The 24,268-nt window shown below is 38.0% G+C and overlaps 1 protein-coding gene across 1 annotated transcript; it reads left to right on the forward strand.

Annotated features, from left to right (window-relative positions):
* Window positions 1-145: 145 nt before the first annotated feature.
* LOC139455560 (uncharacterized) lies at window positions 146-19,362 on the forward strand. The gene is made up of 2 exons (XM_071237110.1): window positions 146-459; window positions 18,200-19,362. Exons 1-2 carry the CDS (start codon window positions 273-275, stop codon window positions 18,835-18,837), a joined length of 825 nt encoding a protein of 274 aa, XP_071093211.1. The 5' UTR covers window positions 146-272; the 3' UTR covers window positions 18,838-19,362.
* The last annotated feature ends 4,906 nt before the right edge of the window (window positions 19,363-24,268 follow it).

Raw genomic sequence — 24,268 nt, forward strand, 5'->3', positions numbered from 1 at the left:
TGTACCATTCATATGCCACTCGTACTCATAGGTGTGTTATTTACGGTTACGTTCATAATAAATCGCACCACTCTAACAGTTCTATTTTGAAACGCGGAGGAATGACGAAACTGTTGTTCGGCACTGTAAACATCGAAACGTGAAATGACAGCCGGAAAGCTACAGGTGTTATCATGCTGATCTCCTCTCGTTTATTCCGTTAGACCAGAAGGATGATACGTATGGGAGTCTCTCTAACTTGTTTCGTGTACTGTTTGTCAAATTCATAGAAAATGGATCCTAAACAAAGTGTCAAACTTGGTCAAAAGAAACTGACAGCTGACGGGAAACCTAAAAAGACGAAAAAGAAACGTAAAAACCGAAAACACTCCGGAAAATCGGAAGTGAAAGACAGCGATCCAAGTCCAGAAAACGGACTTGAAGTTGAAGGTGTACATATTCTTAACCATGCTACTCTTGGTAAGTATCTGCTAATACGACCAGAGTTCTGTAGGCTCTAAATTACAATACAGCTGATAGGCCCAACTGTGCTGTGCTGTCAAACGCCTTTTACAATAGCCTAATGATAAACCTTACATTTTGCAAGTATAAACACGATTAAGAGAGAAAGTTAAAGGCTGCAGAACCATGTTTTCTCACATTCAATAGGACTGGAGGAATTGATTAATTTACTCCAAAATTGAACTTTTGATCAGTTAAAATTCTTTAAAATGTTTGAAACATTGAGAATTACACATTAAAAACACACTCTGGGAAAAAAATTATAGAGAGTGAAGCGAGAGGTTCTGGGGGAGAGCATGAAACAAAATCATGTATTTTGAGGAAGGTGATTAAAGCAGTGGAAAGCTTTATTCCAATCAAACAATTTAAAATGTGCTGATGTTTGTGTTGGATGCTTTTTTGTCTTCTCAGCATTAGTGTCAGAGAGATGCTTGTGTAAAAAATGCCATGCTTATGACATTAATTTGACACGTTAGGAGGCCACCCAAAACACACCAAACCATATACTGGTCATGTTGAGAGAAAGTAATTTTTTCTATCTTCAAGTTTATGCTATATTCAAATAAAAGATTAAATTCATCAGATGATCAAGGGATGCTTGTCATATTGCCCACATAATTCATAATTAAATATTTAGATGGTTCCTTGATTAAATACTTGGAAAAGAAATTGTCCAAGAGCCCTGTTAACATGTTAACTTTAAACACTGTCACAGCTGTGGGGTCGTTTTGTGGTTTAAGTGTTTGCTCTTTATAAGGAAGGCCCGGGCGCGATTCCTGACAAGGGTACATTGTGTGAAGCCCATTTCTGGTGTCCCTCATGTTGATATTGTTAAAATTGGCATACCATTATACTCACTTAAACACTGGAAAGAATTTGCATGAGGACTGTTGCTATAATTATGTTATCATGACCATGGTTATGATATCATGAATATTAGGGCACACTTAGAATCAGATTTTTGTAAATAGAAGCACGCCACACAAAAATGTGCATCCAGTACTGTAGGCACAATGTATAGAATGGATTGTAAAAAAAATATATAATGCGTCCCAAGGCTATACAATACTATTCATCATAACAAATTCTGGAGATGATATTAAAAGTTCCTGCAATTAAGGTAATTGTTAAATCTTACAGTAAAGTACACTGGATCATTTCATTACTTTACAGAATCCTTATATTTCCCGTAAGGACCCTTGAAATTAGTATTTGGGGGTCCGCTGGATCCCTAGTTTTGTCGGTAAAGCCCTGTAGTAGTGTCTTGTGATGGGTTTTGTTAAGTGAACCTAGTGATAAATGAACTTCAAACCAGAAACCTGGACAAACATGTTGGAAATCATGAACATGTGAATTTGCTTAATGAACATAAATTCAATGAACCTATTTCCATTTGTCATTGAAAAGTATTCTTCCCATTCTAGAGGGCACACTTGAAATAAACTATATTTGTTTCTCTGACAGTGACAGTGATAATATCAATATAAATGTCGCCATGCCAAATATTTGCTGAATCTCATGTTTTTCATATCAAACATGAAACAGAATTGTTTTTGACATATCCAGAATAGTTTTCAGTATAATTTAGGGTTTATGTGCAAAATGTCATGAAGATTTCCAGGCTTTGAACTTAATTAAACAATGGTTAAAGATTACTGTACTTCCTCAATTAGACGTCTAGGCGTCTATTCATTTTGTGCAAGCCACTGACTCAGCATCTATTGCAGGCCTGTTTAATGCTGGCACAGTGGCAACTCACAACCTTACCCAATCCTAAATTCTAGTCGTATAAAGACACATGGAGATAACGAAAGTGAACATGGTGAACGGAAGTTTGTTTGTTTATTTGTTGTTTAACGCCACACTCAGCAATATTCCAGCTATATGACAGCGGTCTGTAAATAATCGAGTCCGGACCAGACAGTCCAGTGATTGACATCATGAGCATCGATCCATGCAATTGGGATCGATGACATGCATGAACCAAGTCAGCGAGCCTGACTACCTGATCCAATCACTGAATCAGTCGCCTCTTACGGCAAGCATAGTCGCCTTTTCTGGCAAGCATGGGTTGCTGAAGACCTATTCTACCCCGGATCTTCACGGGTCTGAATGGAAGTAATCATTACATGCCATAAGTTAATGTGATAGAGATCATTACTTTCACCAAGTGATGGACCCTGCCTCTATTAGTGACTCAGACTCTGTTGTTTGGACAGGGTGCCGTATGTGTGTGACGCAGCTTCATTTAGAGGCCAGCATGTTTTAGAGGCCATGCGTCTAATATAGGAAGTATGGTATTCACACTATGGCACAGTTGTGCGCAAAAAATACCCAGCTACATTGCACCAGAGACGCCCACCCAAAATTGAAGCAGTTTGAAATTAGCAATTTTCAGTAAAAATAGTAATCAGTATTACCTGGATTGATCATGTTGAATGTATTAGTTTGATGGAAAAAAGCATCTTTTGTGTAGCATTTTACTGCCTAAATCCTCAAAATCTGTCATTTTAACATCACATTTCAATGATTATCTATTTGATCATGTTGATGTGATAATCATGATAATGGTTGCAACAATCCCCCAAACTAAGCGTCGTGATCGATGGTGCTTTTAACAAGTGAAAGAAGATTATGGTAATAAACTCTATTTAAAGCCCTGTCATGCAATCTTCACTGCAGCTTTATGTTAATAATATAATCATTGACCATTATTCGGTTATGTGGCTGTTATAGTTGTTGAGGCTCGTTTGATTTCTTTGAAATTGATGTACCATAGAATCTTATTTAGCATTGTTTGGATTCAAATCAGCATGATCATGGTGATTAGTGATTAAGCAGCGGTAATGTGGTATTTAATGTCATGTCCCAAAGTGTTAAAATAGTTTCTATTCATATCTTGTTGCTAAGTCTTTTTCCATGGGCGATGGAATTAGAGGTGTAACGATACGATAGTACGGTGGGGTCATAAAATACGTATCCCGATACTATACATGCTATAGGTGCGAATGATTGGTATCCTGATACAGTATTTTTATTTCTCAAGTTGATATTCTTTCATTTTGCAGGTGAATCTCAACCCTGAATCATTTGTTATTAACTTTTAGCAGTGTTTAGAGCAAAGATTGGATATCGTAGGGTAGGAACATTGGCACTGTTAATATTATGCTATTTTTATCCAACCATGAAATACTAAAGAATCTGCATATTTTGGATGATAATAACATAATTAACCGAGGATTCCTGTAACATTTTTATTTGGAACAGGTTTCTGGATTTGTATTCTTTGGCTTGTTTATTGTTTTCAAGCTAAAGACCCTGAGTTTGAGATTTCATCATAATTGGCACGATCATGACAGCTAGTGGAAGTACCAGAACTTGGTCATGAAGATATTGCTGCAGTATCTTGAGAGCATCGTACTTAGTGTAAAACATTTCTCACTTGTCACTTGTAAAAAAGGTGCTGTCGATAACAACATGGTCAAGATAGAAAAAGTATGTTTTTAATCAAGTTTATTTTACCATAACTTTGTATATATCATGTAGGGCTGGGACGTGTCCGAATTTACTACCCGGGTACCCACTCCCCTACCCGGGTAGCCACTGTAGGCCTCAAGAGATAGGTACAAAATGTATGATTGGACATTTTTTACCATAGCCCTGGCAAAACATGTTTAGATACATGTAATAAACGATCTGGTCATGCATACACTGAACTTGAAATAACATTGCTTTAGTTATATCTTTATTCAATCATATGAAAAGTCAGTAGGAATGGGGGAATAGTCAGAAAGAAATGTGAACATTTATATGTGACTTGTAGTGTAACCATAGAGTTCTTGATACTTTTTGTCATTAAACAATATATCACGTGACTAACCACGGGTCCGGGTAGTCCTGTGGGTACCGGGTCCTACTCAGTACCCAGCCGGCCCGGGTACCTGAGTTACCTGTCCCAGCCCTAATATCATGCTAATATCATGCTCAAGTTGTCAGTGTCTATAAAACCAACATTAGACCAGGCTGGTACAAGCAGCCACACTCCGACATACATGCACATTCATACATAAGTGAAATAACCTTGAACGTGACGTTAACCCCTGTCCACCTCGATCCAAAGACTGCACAGCATGATCATTATGTTCAGGTGTATTTTCCTATGCATCATAAAATACATTATCCCTGTGATATGTACATGATATATACATGATACTGACACATGTCGGTGACCAGGTACACACCACTTGTTATTCAAATAGACAACATGACAAAGAGTTGTCTATTGCGTATTGACAGGTCTTTGAAGTAATGTTGATTTGTTACAAAGGTTACTGAAGGTCAGTATGGAGTCCAATTTATAGGCTTGAAATGATTTTTTGAGTGAAATTGAAAGACATGTCTTTGATCACAAATTTCGAGTTTGAAGTTGTGTGGTTGTCGACCTGTCTGGAAGAACACTACCGTAGTTATTCTGTTAGGCAGCGTTAGAAATTGGCACTAGTCCTGTAGTCCTTACCAAACTACCCAATAGTAAAGGTATCCTAAGGACTAGTAGAAATTGGCCTGTTTTGAGGGTTTTGCTATATGTTATCATTATAAGGACTAGTGGCCAAAAACTGTTTGTTTCTAACCCTGTTAGGCCACATGAAACAAGGTCTTGCTTCTTGTCACCTGTTGGGGGGCATCATTCAATCACGGTTTTATTTGCCTTTTGCAAAACCTGGCATGTTTAAGTGTTCAGGGAAATGTGGACAGCAGAAAGGCGATTAATGTTTTTATAGTTGGTTATCAGAATTTTGTTTTGTTCTTACAATGTAAGTGGTTGAAAAATATAAATTGTCTTTAAACGAATGTCTCAATTTCATGGATTTATGCCCCTTGACGGCACTCACAAGGCACAAGAATGTTGTCATTTTCCCACCTAGATGACGGAGCAATCAGATATGTTTTATTGAAGGGCTGATGCTTGTATTGGTCTACATTGCTTCATATTTTGCAGTAAATGTATTTTGTATTTCACAATGAATCCTTTGTTCAACACTTGTTAACTTATTCTTTCATTTCTTTTTTTAATGCCATTAGAGTCGTCAGTATTACAATGTCAGAAAAAGCGTTCAATTTGTCATTTTGTTATTTTTCATGTCAGCGGATCCATACCCCCTTAACCACTCCCCTTTCCCCCAAATAAAAAAATTATACACCTAATCAGTGAAATTCACCCCAAATCTTCAATATATGTAAAGACAGGTCAAATTTCAAGTGCAACACCACATCTCGTGTTCTTATACTTCAACATTGGTAGTTTCTGGGAGAGTGGAGCTATTACGGTAGGACCTATGTGTTATAAGCTGGCTTATCAGTCAAGTGGCACAATAGTCTGTTCAATAACCTGTCATACATTATAAATCCCTTTAACAAACACCAAGCCAGTCTTAATCCATACTGGAAGAGCTTCAGGGGTAGTCATTCCTTGTTGAAGGTTGGGGTCAGTAGGAGGTGAACAGTGTTAGTAGTCATACTGTCGCTATTGTTTTTTTTATCTCAACACAGTATTCATGGTATGATCAACACAGTATTTATAGTATGATAAACACAGTTTTTATAGTACAGTGTTAGAAATTAGCACTAGTCCTGTTGTCCTTGCCAAACTGCCCAATAGTTAAGGTAACATGCATGTCATAAGGACCAGTAGAAATTTGCCATTTTTAGGGTTTTGCTATATGTTATCATGATAAGGACTAGTTGACTAAATATGTTAGTTTCTACCCCTGTAGTATGGTCTTGAATACTGTTTATAGTATTATAAACACAGTATTTATAGTATGATCAACAGTATTTAAAGTATGGTAAATAGTATTTATGGTATGATCAACAAAGGATTTATGGTATGATTAACACAGTATTTATGGTATGATTAACACAGTATTTATGGAATAATTAACACAGTATTAATATAGTATGATAAACACAGTATTTATGGTATGATTAACACAGTATTTATAGTTTGATCAACACAGTATTTATAGTTTGATCAACACAGTATTTATAGTATGATCAACACAGTATTTATGGTATGATAACACAGTATTCATGGTATGATTAGCAGTATTAATGGTATGAATAACACAGTATTATTGGTATGATTAACACAGTATTTATGGTATGATCAACACAGTAGTTATGGTATGATCAACAGCATTTATTAGGGCTGGGCCGATAAACCAACTGTGCGATCCACTACAAATCAGGCAGATTGAAGTATGGTACAACAAATGAAAATATTTATGTTTTCACTATTAACTGGCACTTCTGATTAGTGTTTAGTGGAACAGTTTTTGAAGCAAACATTTAAGGTCAGAATCGATATTATTTACTTAGTGTGTGACTTTGGTCGATACTTGTATCGAGTAGTAAAAAGTCGTGATACACCGGTGTATTGTCCCACCACTAGTATTTATAGTATGATCAACAATATTTATGGTATTATGAACACAGTATTTATGGTATGATATGTATTACAAGGATACTGGTTACTGGTATTACTGGTACCCGGTATTGGTGAATCACAGTACAGCGAACATAAGAAGCATGCTGTGTATACATGGTATCTGAGAAACTTCATTAATTATAGTTAAGCGTAGCCTGGAGTCCTTGAGCATGTTGAGAAGCATCAGCGTTCATAAGTCATGACATTTAGGAGCACGTCTCAGGGCAGTGTGAGGGCACCATACCCAAATAACTTTATTCTGCACTAGGGCTGCAACGAATACACTATGAGGTGAATACGATTCATATCATGAATATAGGGAAACGAATAAAAATATTTATTCACAATTACAATAAGTCAGCAGTTGATGTACAATTTATTATATTCAGTTAAAAATAACAACATTAATTATTTGACATGGTTGGTTAATTATTAATATATTATATATTCATATACTGCATTTATCCAGGTACTAGTATCTGCTCAAATACCACAATGACCGATGACCACAATACCGTAAAATTTTATATATGAGTGTTGTCTTTAAAGAAATCTGTGTATATAATATGTTCTTATGGATATTTTTAGGTACAGGGTATGTAGATGCACATGACTGCATATTCTTCATGATTCATACATGTTCGATTCTAGTGACCATGAATAACGAATTCAATTCATGAATGGATACGGTTCGATTCACCGAATATGTGAGTGAATCGTAACAGCTCTATTCTGCACCAAAACACAAAAACATTCTCTAAATTTAGATTATATTCAGGGATGTGGAAAGTCAATCCATGACTTGCCAAACTCATCACTTGAAATCGCCAGACAAAAATATCAGCTTCAGTTGTCTGTGGACAATCTATAGCTCAGAATTTTATTCAATTTTGATAAATCATTCGTAACTTGTACTAAATATAGCTTTAAACAGTATGACCAATCCAACTGATGGCAGTGTATTGTTTTGCTTGTCCTCATTTTTTAGGACATGCTCCCTGATTGGTTGATCAGTCTCAGTGCCATGTTGCCAGTGCAATGTATTGTGAGAAACCAAGGCAGATCACAGTGTCTGCTCGATCATGGTTTTTGTTTTATTATGCCCCGGCTGAATTCATTATTCATGGTGGGAATAGCCACGGAGATACAAAAACAGGTTTAAGAATTTCAAAACAAGAAAAAGACCGATTTTGTGATTAAAAGATAGATTTTAGTATGTAATCTTCATCCTTTTTCAATGTTTTTTTGCTGTGTATTTGTCCAGAGACAAGGTGATGATTTTGATATTTCCTGATCCCTGATTATATTGGATAATGATGATTAACTAGAATATCAACATTGATTGTGGGTTCGTATCCCGGTTCAACCTGATTATGTTTCTAGGTTTGTCAGCACCATACCCATGCTCGTGGGTTTCACCGAAGTGGTAAACGTCTGAGACCTGCATCACTTTGGGCTTTCCTCCCATATTAAGCTGACACGCTGTGATATAACTGGAATAATGTTAAAAGCGGCATTCAACCCAACTCACTCACTCACTCTGGTTATCATCGGGGGGCAAGGGGGGCCCAGTCGTCTAAGGCTAAGTCATATTAAGCTGACACGCCGTCATATAACTGTAATACTGTTAAAAGCGGTGTTAAACCCAACTCACTCACTCTGGTTATCATTGACATGTGTAGTACTGGGTTGTACTGACAAAACAGTGCTCATAATCAGGGTTAATCTGTGAACCCATCATCTAACATGTCTAAAGATCATGGCACACCTGGGCCAAACATACCTCTTATATATTTAATGCCTTAAAACCATTATCTTTTATGTGTTGAAAAAACATTGTATATCGCATGTTAAATTATACAGTGGTAAAGTAAGGGATATGTATCATGTGTCAATAGTGTCATGTCTGTCGTGTCTATTGTTCTGTTTGAATCAATTGTTCAGCAACATCACATTTACAGCATGAATGTGACGAACACCATCCCTTTCATTGCCTTTTCATGTGAATTCAGAGCTCCATATAAGATGCGTATCTGCGTAAAATACGCATCAGAAATGCAGAAAAACACTCGTTGATATATTTGATATCAAAAGGCATGAGGGAGAGACTCTCTATATATCCAAATCGAGCCCAGAACAATGGTTAATTTCAGCTGAGGAAATCAAGACATGCCCAATCATTCTAGACTTGTGTTGGATTATTTCTTAATGTATTCTGTAGGGACTGGGAGACAGACTAAACAAACAGCAACCGTTCTGAACACGTTGAGAAAGAAATAGTCCACCTGTCCCAGACAGCATTTGGCATCAGGTTTAAGAGAAAATGTCTGTGCGAATACAGATCTAACTTGCAAAGTGTCTGAATGTACAGATTATAAACTCTAGGCCACTGTCAAATTATTCCTTTCAATTCAACATCACACTCAATAGTCCTCACACTCGGCTGTAATTTCTTTCGTCAATTTCAGGCAGGAGACATCAAGTACAAATCAAATGTTTTCAAGCGCTGACAGCCATAAATTCCACTCCAAGTTTGGCTCTTATATCAGGTTTATGTCTGTACAAATACTGCTGAGTGTTTGAGCGTGCTTGCTCTCTCGCGGACTTGTATGTCCATATTTAATCATGGTTGTAGTTCCTATTGATAAGCGACAGATCCCACATCGAATGTACATTAAATGTAAGAGGTAGGTGTGGTAACACATAGCAACTATAGTCATTGATAAACTTACTGGAAATCAAATGTTATGTTTTGGGCTTTAAGTATGAAAACATATCAAGTTCTTTTCAAATAGACAAAACAGGAGAAGAGTTTTTGTTGTCTTTTTTGTCATGTTTGTGAACATAGACTGTGTAGACCGCTGAATTAATAGGGGAAGAGTCACAGAGTGAAGTACTCGTTAAAACCAATTTAAATTTCTCACTTTTTAAAGTTTTATTTTATTTTTTTCTAATTCCAAATTGTGACATTCTTCTGTATACCATGGTATACACCTGTATAATTCTCTTTTTAAAAACCTAACTTAAAAGATTAAGTTTAATTTTAATTTTTATATATTTTAACCAAAGGTTTTAAGAAAAAAAAATATCTGTAAACTGACTAATGCTGTATGTAAAACTGAATTGGCTATCAACAAACACATATCAACATCACAGGAATGAAAACTTTAATCATGTTAATGTTTGGATATTTTGTATAAGAAGACTATAACAACAACTAGTGTTTGAAATTAAGAATTAAGGCCAAACGGTCCTCGTCTTAATCCAGGTGTAAAAAGAATAAGAGGCCCCCAGATACTAATACTGTTGTAGGAATCTGGTATATGCTACCTGAGGTACATGTACTTCCTCTGTTGATCCCTGAAGACCCGGGTTAAAATAGGTCTTCAGCAATCCATGCTTGCTGTAAAAGTCAACTATGCTTGTCGTAAAAGGCGACTAACAGGATCGGGTGGTCAGGCTCGCTGACTTGGTTGATGCATGCCATCGATCCCTATTGAGTGGATCGATGCGCATGATATTAATCACTGGATTGTCTGATCCAGACTCGATTATTTACAGACCGCCGTCATAAAGCTGGAATATTGCTGAGTGCGGCGTTAAACAATAAACCAACCAGCCAACTTCCTGGTTAGTGAGTACATTTACCAAAGGCAAGAAATATAGGGGAAGGTTCAAGATTTATCAGCAGTAGAAACGATAAGGATGATAACAGCAATTCTCTAATACAGGACTAGGCTGTAATATTGTTCAGGGTAGACACAATCATGTATACTTTAATTCTTAGTCTCTGAAAATATTATAAGTTGTAGCAGTATCACTTGGGGTCATGTCATCTTTCCCTTTTACCGATAATTACCAGTTTTTTACTGGTAAAATTAGGCTTGGACCGGTAATTCATTGACTGCCACTCCCTGTGGACCGGCAAATAAAGTACCTTATAAATCTTTGTTGTTGAACAAAACATCAGTGATTTTCATATAAGCAGTGATAAGTACATTTTCGAACAAAGTCAGCTTGCCTGTTACCACCATTTGTAGCGACTTTGTCTCGAAATATAAAAAATAGAACGAAAATTGTGACTGAAGTTTGTGTGAATGACGTATAGATCTAACTCAAGTTACTTCAGAGGGACGTTAAATCACAAAGAACTATGAACATGATGAAGAACAAACTGTGGTTTATTTCATGGTAAAACATTGTTCTATTATGACGCCATTTCTGGAGATTCAAACGTACCCTCGTAACTTCATGACGTATATTGGACAAGATTTCCTTAGCGAATTTATTGTGTCAGTCATGACTCGTATCAATCATTATTTTAAAGTATTTCAGGATATTACTACATTAAGTATGCATGAATTCGGCATGATGTAAAACCCTGTCATTTTGAAAAAATGTTCACCAAAAGATTCATGAAATCTAGCCTCATAGCAAGGAACATTTTTGGAATTTCTTGAACAGTTAATGAAGGTTATAAAACATGACACTGATATCACATCAGGCCCAGACAGGTAATGGTATGTGGAACAGGTACACCAAATGAATTACCGTATTCGAAATAATAAACACGTAGCATGCAAGAATAACCCTACTTCCCCTTTATTTTAGTTAGGGGACCACAGGCGGCCCAGTCGTATGGGGCACTGCCAATTTGCTGTACAGAGTTGATCTCCTGTGTCAGGATATAACTGGAATACTGTTCAAAGAGGCGTTAAAAACCCAACTCACTCACTCACTCCAAGGTAAACCCCAACTCATTTTGAGGTAAAGCTTCTGAATACTTATCAGGATGCAAAAATGATTTTAAAAGCCAACCATGCCAGCAAACAAGATTATTGTAGGTAATACTGTAAATCGTGAAATTAATGCGTCTCCAAAAGAATGCGACCGATGACCCCTAGCCCAAAATGTGACTCAATATGAATGCGACACCCCCTTCCTCGTAATCATCAGTGGATTTATATCTAAAGAAAATGTCCTCTGTCACGTTTACAGGAGAATCCTCACCTTGATCCAACCTTACATTAATCCAATCACACACCAAATAGCACCTCTTATTAGCGCTGAGTAGAGTACTTCCGCTAAAACAGTACATGCGCGCTGGCTCATGTCGGTCTTTGACGCAGTCGGAAAGAACAAAGACGCCGTGTTGCATGTGTTGCGTCTGTCTGGACTTGCAGGGGGCGGTCGGGTAGCCTAGTGGTTAAAACGTTCGCTCGTCACGCCGAAGACCCGGGTTCGATTCCTGACATGGGTAGGATGTGTGAAGCCCATTTCTGGTGTCCCCCGCCGTGATATTGCTGGAATATTGCTAAAAGCGGCGTAAAACCATCTTCATTCTCTCTTTCTCTCTCTCTCTCTGGACTTGCAGGTGTGGTCAGTGATGACATAAGTGAGTAGAACTCTTGTCTTGACCACAGCAGTGACAATTCACAGAATGTAATTAATGTTTGAATGACATTGTTTATATACTTGTTACAAGTGCTGCTCAATAAACAGTGGTGTGGAATACATAGTTGTTTGTTTTCAGCGTATGTCTAAGTTCTGCTATCCAAAATGTCTTATTGTTGATGTAAATGCAATTTAATAATGCGAGCAAAGACCACTCGCATTTTTGAGGTAGGATTCTTAAGCCTTTGAATACGGTATATGCACGTGTGCCTACCGACTTATGGGGTACATGGTTGTCCATTATTTATCAGTAGGTGACAGCGTGTTATTGAAATAGACAATCTGCACAGATCAGTCAGACAACAGGGAAGATCACCATTGTGTTGCTCTGTACATTTGAAAAGCATGGTATGGCTTGTGGTGGTATTTTCTTCCCACTTAATGTCACCAGGGAATCTGTTATGCATAGCCACTATTCAGTAGTGACAATATATTTGTTTATTGCCTAGACAGTGTGTTGTACTAAGCACGGTCTTGTCTAATCTTGCAGGTAAACTTGCATTGAGCCAAGACCACCTTCCTTCTTCTTTGTTTGTTTTGTTTGTTTGTTTAATACAGCACTCCGAAATATTCCAGCTGTATAGCTGTGGCCTGTAAGTAATTGAGTGTTGGCCAGACAAGTCAGTGATTCATGTTGTAAGCAGTGTCCCACTCTGTGGGTATATGATTACATGTGATAAACCTAGTCCAGTCTGTGCCAAAAGGTTTTGGGTCTGACTGGCCTGAACTCATCTTCCTGAGGCAAGGGAGTTCACTGACTGTAAAAGTCAATTATCATCCAAAACTGGCTCCCACAGGAGATATTGCTTGGATTAGATCAAGCGATATCTACACTGTAGATATCACTGCAATGAAATTACATCACAGTGCTTTGCAGACCATTGGGACGTCACTGGTTACCATGACATCACAATCAAATGACATCACTAATGGCTCTGCTTCTGAAGCTGTTAGCAGTACTTTTTACACTGAAGACACTGCTAATTACTGTCTACAAATTGAAAAAGTTGGATGAATGATGTTGGATGATAAATAAAATCTTACCCTCGTTTCTTTTGATATCAAATATATCAACACTCGTTGATAAAAGTGAAAAAAATCCTTGGCAAGCCTCGTGTTGATATATTTGATATCAAAAGACACTCGGGTGAGATTCTCTATGTTTTCACCTTGGCTGAACTAGGCTGGAATTTCAGGGCTCGATCGTTGCAACCCCAGCATGGCCAGTGGCTGTTATGAGTTATGTCCCTTCTATGTCCCTCCTACTGACTAATCAGATTCCACCTCTCATATCACTCACTTGCATTTGCTTCAAATGGTGGTGCACAGAGACAATCTGATCAATAATCAAAATCTATGTTGTGATAAAACGGGTCTTACTTGGCAAAGTGCATCAAATCATGTGAGCACCTTGATTAAAAACATGAAAAGATTTGGAAAATATCTGTTGACGTCAAGTTGGTGGTACACATGCTTTGCAAATCCTGCAGTTGACTGAAATCTGCACGACAGTTAACGAACCTGATGTCAATTTTGTTAAGCGATTTTGATTGGACTATGCATACTCTTTAGTCTACGTCATAGCATGCTTGGTATACCATCAACATTAAACAAACGGATGGCACCAGTAGGCTTGTGCCAAGCTGATCCCTTCAATGTTAGACAAAATATACCTGAATTGTGTGAAAAAAATCTTTATTGCATAGAATCAAGCTATGTTTGTCAACCACTGCATTGTATGCCACATGTTTTTGAAACCAAATTCATTGCAAACTAGGGATTACTTTGTAGAGAGTAACATTGAAGTGATGAAAGACGTTATCCAATTATTGAACATATTGGTTTCGCCGTTACCAAACTGTTCACTGTAGGCCAGCATAATATGAATATGATGAATGGGTTGAGTTTGTTATTAATAAACTCAATAACCGTATTCCTTTTCTGGATATCATATATCATGTGTATGTGTGTGGTTTGCTTGCTTGGATACAGATACTTTGTGCTGGGTAGTGTAGACATGTTTGAAGTCATTTACATTTAAACTGTCACATCTTTAATTAAATTTAGTTGGAAGGGGTGCCAAATTCTATAGATGGGAGTTTTTGTTCTAATACCTGAAAGTTGATCTACGATGTCTGTGGCTTCAGAGACCTACAATTTCGTGAATATAGAACAGTTGTAGAATAATATTAAACTTTTGAGAAATTAGCATCTTTCTCCAATATCATGATACTATGACTGTAGAGACTTAAAAATATGTAACAATGTAACTTCATGGTGAAAATGTTTTCATAGAACAATCCTAACTATTTGCAATAAATCTGCCTAATATTGCAAGGTTTCAAAGAAATACTGCCAGTCATTATGTATAAAAGTCATTTCTATCACTCTAACTTCACATTGGGAGAATTAAGATTTGCAAACCTACTAATGCTTATAACCAGTTAGCCTTGCTCCAAGGCTGTACTGAAAGAAAAGTCCATGGATGGGAAGTAATTCTTTCCTCCTAACAGGCAAGTCTAGATATGTGGACAGTACATTAAGCACTCCAGTCTCTTATACATGTTATAGGGACAACTTGCTCTTATTATTTACATAATCTAAAGTTATGATTTAAACTAATAATTATTGCCTAAGAGACTTTGGCAAGTCTAATGACCAGTGACTGAGAGTCAAGTGAACTTATGTTGTGGGCAAGTTGTCACTCATCCTTTAGTTTGCTTGTCAGTTCACCATTAACTTTTACATCAGGAAATTACAAAACTGAAACCTCGCAGGTATTATCCCAGCTATGTTGTCTCTAAATATTGGGAACATAATTCTAATCATGCCTATTTGATTTTATACAAGACCATCATATTAAAAATGTTATTAATGGTTAACATGTATTTTTAGCCCTCTGAATAGCCAGTTATGTATGTATCATTGTGTAATTGAGGATATGTGGAGACTTGTGCTATTTCTTTTGCTTATCTAATGTCCTTTGTAACCCGTGAAGGTCCGGGTGAGAACAGGTCTTCAGCAACCCATGCTTGTCGTAAAAGCGACTATGCGGTGGCTTACAGGATCTGGTGGACAGGGTTGCTGACTTGGTTGATGCATATCATTGTATCCCAGATGCGCAGGTCGAATCTCATGATGCCAATCACTGGATTGTCTGGTCCAAACTCAATTGTTTACAGACCTCTGTTATATTAGCTGGAATATTGCTGAGTGCAGTGTTAAACAACAAACAAACAAATAACAAATTACCCTTGAATGACCTTTCTGATCTAAATTAATATTCCAGAAAAGCTACGGACCCTTGTGGTTCTATTTGGTTTGTGCCTTGTGGAAAAAGTAGTACATCCAGGCATGACTTCATTACTTGGTGGACAAAAGGCACACGCTCCTTTCAGGTGTCTACATTATGTCATAGTTAGATAGGGATCTACTAGCTTGGTATTGTGCTACTAACATTGTCCGATAGGCAATAAAACATAATTATTGAGCACTGTGATAACGCAGCCCTCTTTGGAAGGTAATTTATTGCATTCCAATAGGGTGATTAGGGTGTGTGTTACAGGGGGGTGAGATGGGAATGTGGACTGGAGATAGTTGGCTAGGAACACTCATGGACACTGTGGTAGATACTGACTTTAGTTGACTAGGAATGCTTCCTGGACACTGTGGTAGATACTGACTTTAGTTGGCTAGGAATGCCTCCTTGATACTATGGTAGATACTGACTGTAGTTGGCTAGGAATACCTCATGGATGCTGTGGTAGATACTGACTTTAGTTGGCTAGGAATACCTCATGGATACTGTGGTAGATACTGACTGTAGTTGGCTAGGAATACCTCATGGATACTGTGGTAGATACTGACTGTAGTTGGCTAGGAATACCTCATGGATACAGTGGTAGATACTGACTGTAGATGGCTAGGAATACCTCATGGATACAGTGGTAGATACTGACTGTAGTAGGCTAGGAATACCTCATGGATACTGTGGTAGATACTGACTGTAGTTGGCTAGGAATACCTCATGGATACTGTGGTAGATACTGACTGTAGTTGGCTAGGAATACCTCATGGACACTGTGGTAGATACTGACTGTAGTTGGCTAGGAATACCTCATGGATACTGTGGTAGATACTGACTGTAGTTGGCTAGGAATACCTCATGGATACTGTGGTAGATACTGACTGTAGTTGGCTAGGAATACCTCATGGATACAGTGGTAGATACTGACTGTAGATGACTAGGAATACCTCATGGATACTGTGGTAGATACTGACTATAGTTGGTTAGGAATACCTCATGGATACTGTGGTAGATACTGACTGTAGTTGGCTAGGAATACCTCATGGATACTGTGGTAGATACTGACTGTAGTTGGCTAGGAATACGTCATGGATACTGTGGTAGATACTGACTGTAGTTGGCTAGGAATACCTCATGGATACTGTGGTAGATACTGACTGTAGTTGGCTAGGAATACCTCATGGATACTGTGGTAGATACTGACTGTAGTTGGCTAGGAATACCTCATGGATACTGTGGTAGATACTGACTGTAGTTGGCTAGGAATACGTCATGGATACTGTGGTAGATACTGACTGTAGTTGAGTAGGAATGCCCCATGGACACTGGTAGATACTGACTGTAGTTGCGTAGGAATACCTCATGGATACTGTGGTAGATACTGACTGTAGTTGGCTAGGAATACCTCCTTGATACTATGGTAGATACTGACTTTAGTTGGCTAGGAATACCTCATGGATACTGTGGTAGATACTGACTGTAGTTGAGTAGGAATGCCCCATGGACACTGGTAGATACTGACTGTAGTTGCGTAGGAATGCCTCATGGACACAGTGGAAGATACTGACTAGTTGGCTTGGAATGCCCCATGGATACTGTGGTAGATACTGACTGTAGTTGGCTAGATACTGACTGTAGATTCTGACTAGTTGGCTAGGAATGCTTCATGGACATGGTGGTAGATACTGACTTTAGTTGGCTAGGAATGCCCCATAAACACAGTGGAAGATACTGACTTTATTTGGCTAGGAATGCCTCATGGTAACAGTGGAAGATACTGACTGTAGTTGGTTAGGAATGGTTCATGGTCACAGTGGAAGATACTGACTGTAGTTGGCTAGGAATGCTTCATGGTCACGGTGATAGATACTGACTTTAGTTGGCTAGGAATACCCCATGGACATGTTGAAAGATACTAAGTTTAGTTGGCTAGGAATGCTTCATGGACACAGTGGAAGATACTGACTTTAGTTGGCTAGATACTGACTGTAGATACTGACTAGTTAGCTAGGAATGCCCCATAGACACTCTGGTAGATACTGACTTTAGTTGGCTTGGAATGCCTCATGGACACTGTGGAAGGCACTAGCTTTAGTTGGATAGGAATATTCAAGACAAGTTCAAATAATCCATGCCATAAAATTTTGTTTATTTGTTACATTTATTTTCATGTTGATGCACTTCATGGGATATGTCAGGCTTGCTGACTTGGTTGATGCTCATGATATTAATCACTGGATTGTCTGGTCCAGACTCGATTATTTACAGACCACTGCCATATAGGTGGAATATTGCTGAGTGCAGCGTTAAACAACAAACAAACAAACAAACATTCATTAGGAAATGAATGCAATAACACATGACCAATTCAGCTAATCAGAATGCCAGAATTACAATGAACACAACAAATTTGATTTGTCAATTTAAATGTTTACTCCTTGTAATTTCAGGAGCAGACTCGGACTCATCACTGCTTACATCCCGTAAAAAGAAATCGCTTCCAAAAATTCCTTCTGACGACAGGGACCTGCCATCGCCAGTAACCAGGAAAGGTGCTAAACATTTAAACCTCAACTCCACCAGCAAGGACCCTTTGCCAAGGGCAAGATCCGAACCCAATAATTCTGGTGTCCTTGATATAACAAACAGGATATCCACAGTGACAATAAAGACAAAAAGTAAAGGCGAGAAATGTTCTAGGACTAAAGGCCATCTGGGATCAAACCGGGCCAAAAGTTCAAAGAAAATCGAACAAAATTTTGTTTCTGTTTCAACGACAATCAACAAAATGCCGTCGCCTCAGCCATTCAATGAAAGTTTACGCTGGGAGGATATACTGGATGATCCTGAGGCGGAGCGTGAGAGGATAAAAATATATAAGATAAACCGGCGGAAGAGATACCTTGCTGCAGCCCAAGCTAAGGGTTTGGGCTGGGTGTCGGACTATGGTATGAATGGGTCGCCACTGTCAGAGGATTCTGGCATCGACTCTTTACGAGACTCGCGTCTTTTAACTGATTTTAGTACACTACGGGCACTGCGTCCAAGCCAGAGTCACTCAGCGCTCACTGAAACAGGGCTTATATAGTACTAGGCTATTAATGTATATACTGGTGTAATTGCATCCCTGATTTATGATCTTGTGTATCATGTCTCCATTATATTTGGATAGATACCCATTTGCCACCACAGCTTCATTTTGGGTCTGGTTTGAATGACATGGAAGGTAAAAATAGCTGTGAAATTGGGGCGATGTCACCAGTGCTTGAAATGATTTGGTGTGTACCATCTCTACAACTGGGAACGCCCTATAGCATGAGACTTTCCTGCCTTGTCTTATTACTCAGGGGGGGCACGGGTGGCCCAGTTGTCTAAGGTGCCGAGATTCAATGTGCACGCCAGAAACCTATGATTGTGGGTTCGAATCCCGGTTCGCCCCGATTATGTTTCTAGGTTTGTCAGCACCATACCCGTGCTTGTGGGTTTCACCGAAGTGGTAAACGTCTGAGACCTGCATCACTTCGGTCTTTCCTCCCACATTAAGCTGACACGCTGTGATACTGTTACAAGCTGCGTTTAACCCAACTCACTCACTTAATACTCAGGAAACGCCTTTCACAGTTAATAGATAGATATCAGTCTTCTGATTCAATAATATGTATGGTTTGCCCTTTTGAGGCTGAAATTCTGAAGTCACATCTTTGCTGAACTCTTGTTCAAAAGGTCATTTCGTTTTGTTGTTTATTTCAAGATCATGAGTGAGGGAAACTGTGTGCTAAGATGGTAAAAGAGATGGAGCTGTTGTGGCTGTTGAGCTGTTGTGAAGCTTTTGTGGCTATCAGGTCCAGGGTGTTTATTAAAATTGAATGGAGATATGGTACACTAGATAATTAAGGATGGTATAATGGCTGAATGTAATGTAATCTTCAATTGTGTGGCCAGGAGACAGTGAAACCTTGTAATTCTGGACCCGCTTATTCTGGAGACCCTCCCTGTTCCTGGAAAATAGGGACCTTACTCATGTTACCATGGTTACTAGGTGTTCATGATTTGTTAATCTGGAAATTTGTTAAACCAAGCAACTGAGTGGGAACAGTACTGGCTGGATTAACAGAGTGACACTGAATAGGGATCACGTGGGCATCACGTGGGGATCGTTCCACAAAGAGATCTTAGCGCTAAGATGATCATAGCTCCCATACTTTAAGAGACCAAACATTTGATATTAATTTATTCACATTTATGAGCCTGAATTTGTTTTAAGTAAAACACCTTGCAACAATGTAAATTTTGTGGGAGGCAATTTCCTTTTTCTCCAACACTCTGAGGCATAATTATTATTTTCAAGAATTTTCTCTTTTTTTGGAAAAAAATCCCAAGCCCCTCAGAAAAGCAAATGGTTGGTCCTTTACATAGGCTCACGTTAGCTAAGTGCTAAGATGATTGTAGCTCCTATACTTTAACATATAGGCTTACGATAATCGTAGTACTAAAATGATCGTAGCTACCATACTTTAACATATAGGCTTACGATAATCGTAGTACTAAGATGATCATAGCTACCATACTTTAACATAGGAATACAATAGTCGCGCTAAGATTGCTTTGTGGAACTGAACCCTGTTTATTGTTATATGTATTTTGGTTTTTAATTCATAATTCACAGTGCTTGATGGTGCTTTGGAATTGAAAAATGACAATGTTTGTTCCTTAAAATGAGAAAGTTTGTTTCAGCTGAACAAGGATATGGGTAATTACTTGTGCTTGGCGTGGGTGTATTTGCGTTCTTGGTGGCAGAAAATTTGTGTTCTTGGTGGCAGAAAAGTAAACGTGATTACTCATCTCAGCAGTTAAGACTTGGCACTGCTGTTCTATGAACAATGGTGAAAAAGTGTTCCATAATTGACATACATGTATTCTTGGAATAATGGTTTCTGTCATCACTTAGCACCCATGTTATGTTTTACCTCCTCTTCAAGTTCACGCAAATATATATGTTTCCAAATAATGCAGATGGATTTGGACTTGTTGGTTTGTTAAGCCTGTATTGTTTTATTACAATCTCATTTAAATCAGATCTTAGTTCTCGCTATCACTAAACAAAGATCTGAGGACATCCCATTAGGGGTCATGTTACAACGACCTTTCATCCGACCAATCGCTTACCAGATCATAAAAGCAACAGTCGGAATGTGATTTCTAATCATGCAACCACGAGAACTTTAACACAGGGTATTCCGAATGATAGTTACGGGCTTAACGACTGAATCCATACAATCTAGACCACCTATTAGCCATTCGAAAATGTTCTTATGTTCAGGTTTCAAATTTTTAAGCGAGAATTTGTCAAAATATGTTTCGAAGCGTAGTTGCCAATTTGAAATTAGTGCTGTAAAGCACAAGAAAGCTGCCTTCTGAATGGTTAATGTAGACTTCTTGTCAGTAATTCCTTTGGTGGGTCAGAGTTTCGCGAAAGGTCGGTCTGACGTGACCCGTATTGGGATGTCCTCAGATCTGATTTTAATGAGATTGTGTTTTATTACTCCTTTTACAAAACCATCCACCATAAACAAATGACATCTGAATGATGAAAAAAAGTAAAATGACATTTGACAATTTTTGAAGGCTGATCTGTGTTTTACAATTAGGTTTGGTCCCAGGACCGTACAGTGGTGTAAGTTATTTTATAGCTGTTTAGAGGATGGAAACACTCACAGTTACCTTCCAATGGCCCCTAATACTACTCACTTTTCAATAATGATACTGGGATCTTTCATACTGTTACTAAACTGAAAACAACAGCTGGATATGTCTAATGTTCACTTATTATTTTTTAACTTGTAATGAGAAGGTTCCAAGGCAATATTGAATACCGTATTCGACGTAATAAGCACCCAGGGCGCTCTTAAAATTAGAAATTTTTCTTATTAGAATATAATTTTGGTGAGAAAAAAAACAGAGTTGAAAGATCGTAAATTTCGTAGTTTATGCTGACACTATAGTGACAGCCGGAAAGGACACAAAAGAAAAGCATGTGCATATCATACACGACAGATATATTTTCCAGAATTAAATTGCCCAATAATTTAGGGTGCATATAACACACGAGTGCGTATTATACATGAACAAATAAGTCATGTGTACATTGATCAATCGGAATTCGGATTGTTCATTAGCCAATATATTAGAAAATATCGCCGTGGGCACTTATTACGTCGAATATGGTACTACTTTGATGACAACTTCTCCCAGAGATCAGTCCCTGACTGGACTCAGAATATCCCTATCACAAGTTGAGTAGTATATCACAGCCACCAATCAAACACCAAACATGTTAGGGAATATGCAAAGGAAACAATCTGCTCACAGAACTCATTATCCTCTTCATAATATTTTCTGGACCACCTACATTAAACTTTGGGCCTATTTTGTAAACAAACTAAAACAATAAAGGCCTTGGGGATAGGTTCATTCATTTTATTCCAATTTTGAATGAATTACTTTTACATGAGCAAACAAATGAAATCAAATAAAAGTCTTCCCAATGATAAACTGATAAACATGTACATGAACATGGGGAAGTTAGGGAGCAGTTCAAAAGTTCAGCATATGTTCAGTGTGGTATGGAAGACTTTATCCTACCTCCATGTCTAAATGATGAGATCTGATTGGTTCACATGATCTTGATAAAGTACTATGTATCCTGCCCGGGAGGGAAATATTTTTCTGAGCGTGAGAATAAATCCCTTATACCCCGCCATGAAGAAAATAGGCTGCACGTGGATTTTTAAGCGTATGAAGTCATCCCTTATACCCACTTCGAAGCAAAAAGCTGCAGCCTTTTTCTGAGTCAAACAAAGTCACGTGATACAGACAAGTTCACCTCAGCTCAATTTGTTTTACGGTAATTCTTTTACAATGGCAGATCAAAACATGTCTGGTATGCAGGACACATAAACCCACATCACCTTGAGTGAAACTGCTACAAGTTATATAATTCATTAAGTTTTGGAACCATACCCCCATCTCCACTCAAAGAAACTTCTGGAAATGTTGACATCATGCGTAACAATGGTCAAATGTATTCTGCCGTACACTGCAGCTTTCAAGTACCGGTAGGTCAAGTTGGCTGCTGTTGATACCAATGATGGAGAGAGATGCTGTACAGAGTTAAAATATGGAGATTAGACAAAATTAGAGCAGCTGTTTATTGACTTGAACTGTAAATTCCCAGAAAAGTTGATTTTCGCGTAGTTTTGCGTGCCTGTTACCTCCCTCCCTGAGGAATTAAAATATTTATACCACATTGAACTTTTGAACTGCTACCATTGCCATGTGTTATCATTATGATGAAATAATTGTATGATGTTGGTTCTACTTTGCTAGCCTGATAAAGCTGCTGAAGCTGTGTTTGAAGCTACAGAGTTGCATGTGGCATCATTCTGCAGTTGGATTAAAATCTGATCTTTTTACCCAATACAAACTATGTGGGTCAAGATTGAGATGGGAGATTGTGTCAGGTGAACTTACTAATTTGCCAATCAGCATTACGGCTTATATATTCACAGTATGCAAAGTATAGACCAGCATGTCGAAAAAAAAAAAGAATTTGACGGACAGTTCGGAATGTAAATAAAAAAGATAGCACCATCATATTGTGGATAGTTTATATACCCTGTGGTTTCTGAGTGCCATGGCATCTTTACCCAAAAGGGAGTACCACTCAAGGAATAATTGTGTTCCTGTGTGGCTTTTATCGGAGTAAACATGGTAAAATATCTAATTGAATGAGATTGCAGGATCCTGGTACAGCATATGTTTGAAAATGCTCCTGCATTTTGTTTGCTAATTTGTCACATTTGTTGAGTATTATTTTCACTGTATTAAAAGATTCAAAGATGGAGACGTATCTACTCACTGACCAACGTAGATAGATATTTTCTTATAACTATAATGCTCAACGGGAGAAGGGAGTATGGTGTTACCATGGTTACTCTCAGTTGAGAGAATCATTTAATCAAAGTGTGTAAGCTCCAGACTAGTATCTTGTTTTAAGGCCACACCAGTGTGTTATCTTGTGTCATGGATGGGTCTTCCCTACATCTTGCTGAAGTAAAACCAAGCATAATATTAAATGTGGGTGGTTGATTGAAAAAGTGCTTTTTATGTTTGAATGAATGATTATTTCAAGAGCTTCTTTTAACATGTTTTGGAAATAATCGTCAAAACAACTTGACATTTGTTTCATTTTGTTTCCCGCCTCTTGGCATATTGACAACAGTAGGACAAGAAATAGGTTAGTCCAGCCTTGTTGGAGACAATAGACAGACAAGACTTAACATCCCTCGGATTGTTTTTCCACGTTTCTTTATACATTTCAAATCTTTTTTGGGTGTTTCTTTGACATGAATGTTGCAGAAAATGATAATAATTATTTTTATGAACATTTAGACATATCATCTATATGTGTGAGTATTATGTGTATGATCCATGAATTTGTTGATTTTATTCTGTTTGTT

Source organism: Haliotis cracherodii, unplaced genomic scaffold, assembly GCF_022045235.1.
Source record: "Haliotis cracherodii isolate W230 unplaced genomic scaffold, xgHalCrac1.p SCAF_11, whole genome shotgun sequence".
Taxonomy (NCBI): Eukaryota; Metazoa; Mollusca; class Gastropoda; order Lepetellida; family Haliotidae; genus Haliotis; species Haliotis cracherodii.

Bases quoted from the DNA above. Each gene is read 5' to 3' on its own strand.
- LOC139455560 (XM_071237110.1), top strand. From the start codon at position 273: ATGGATCCTAAACAAAGTGTCAAACTTGGTCAAAAGAAACTGACAGCT. The intron at 460-18,199 runs GTAAGTATCTGC...TTGTAATTTCAG, and splicing joins TCTTAACCATGCTACTCTTG to GAGCAGACTCGGACTCATCA.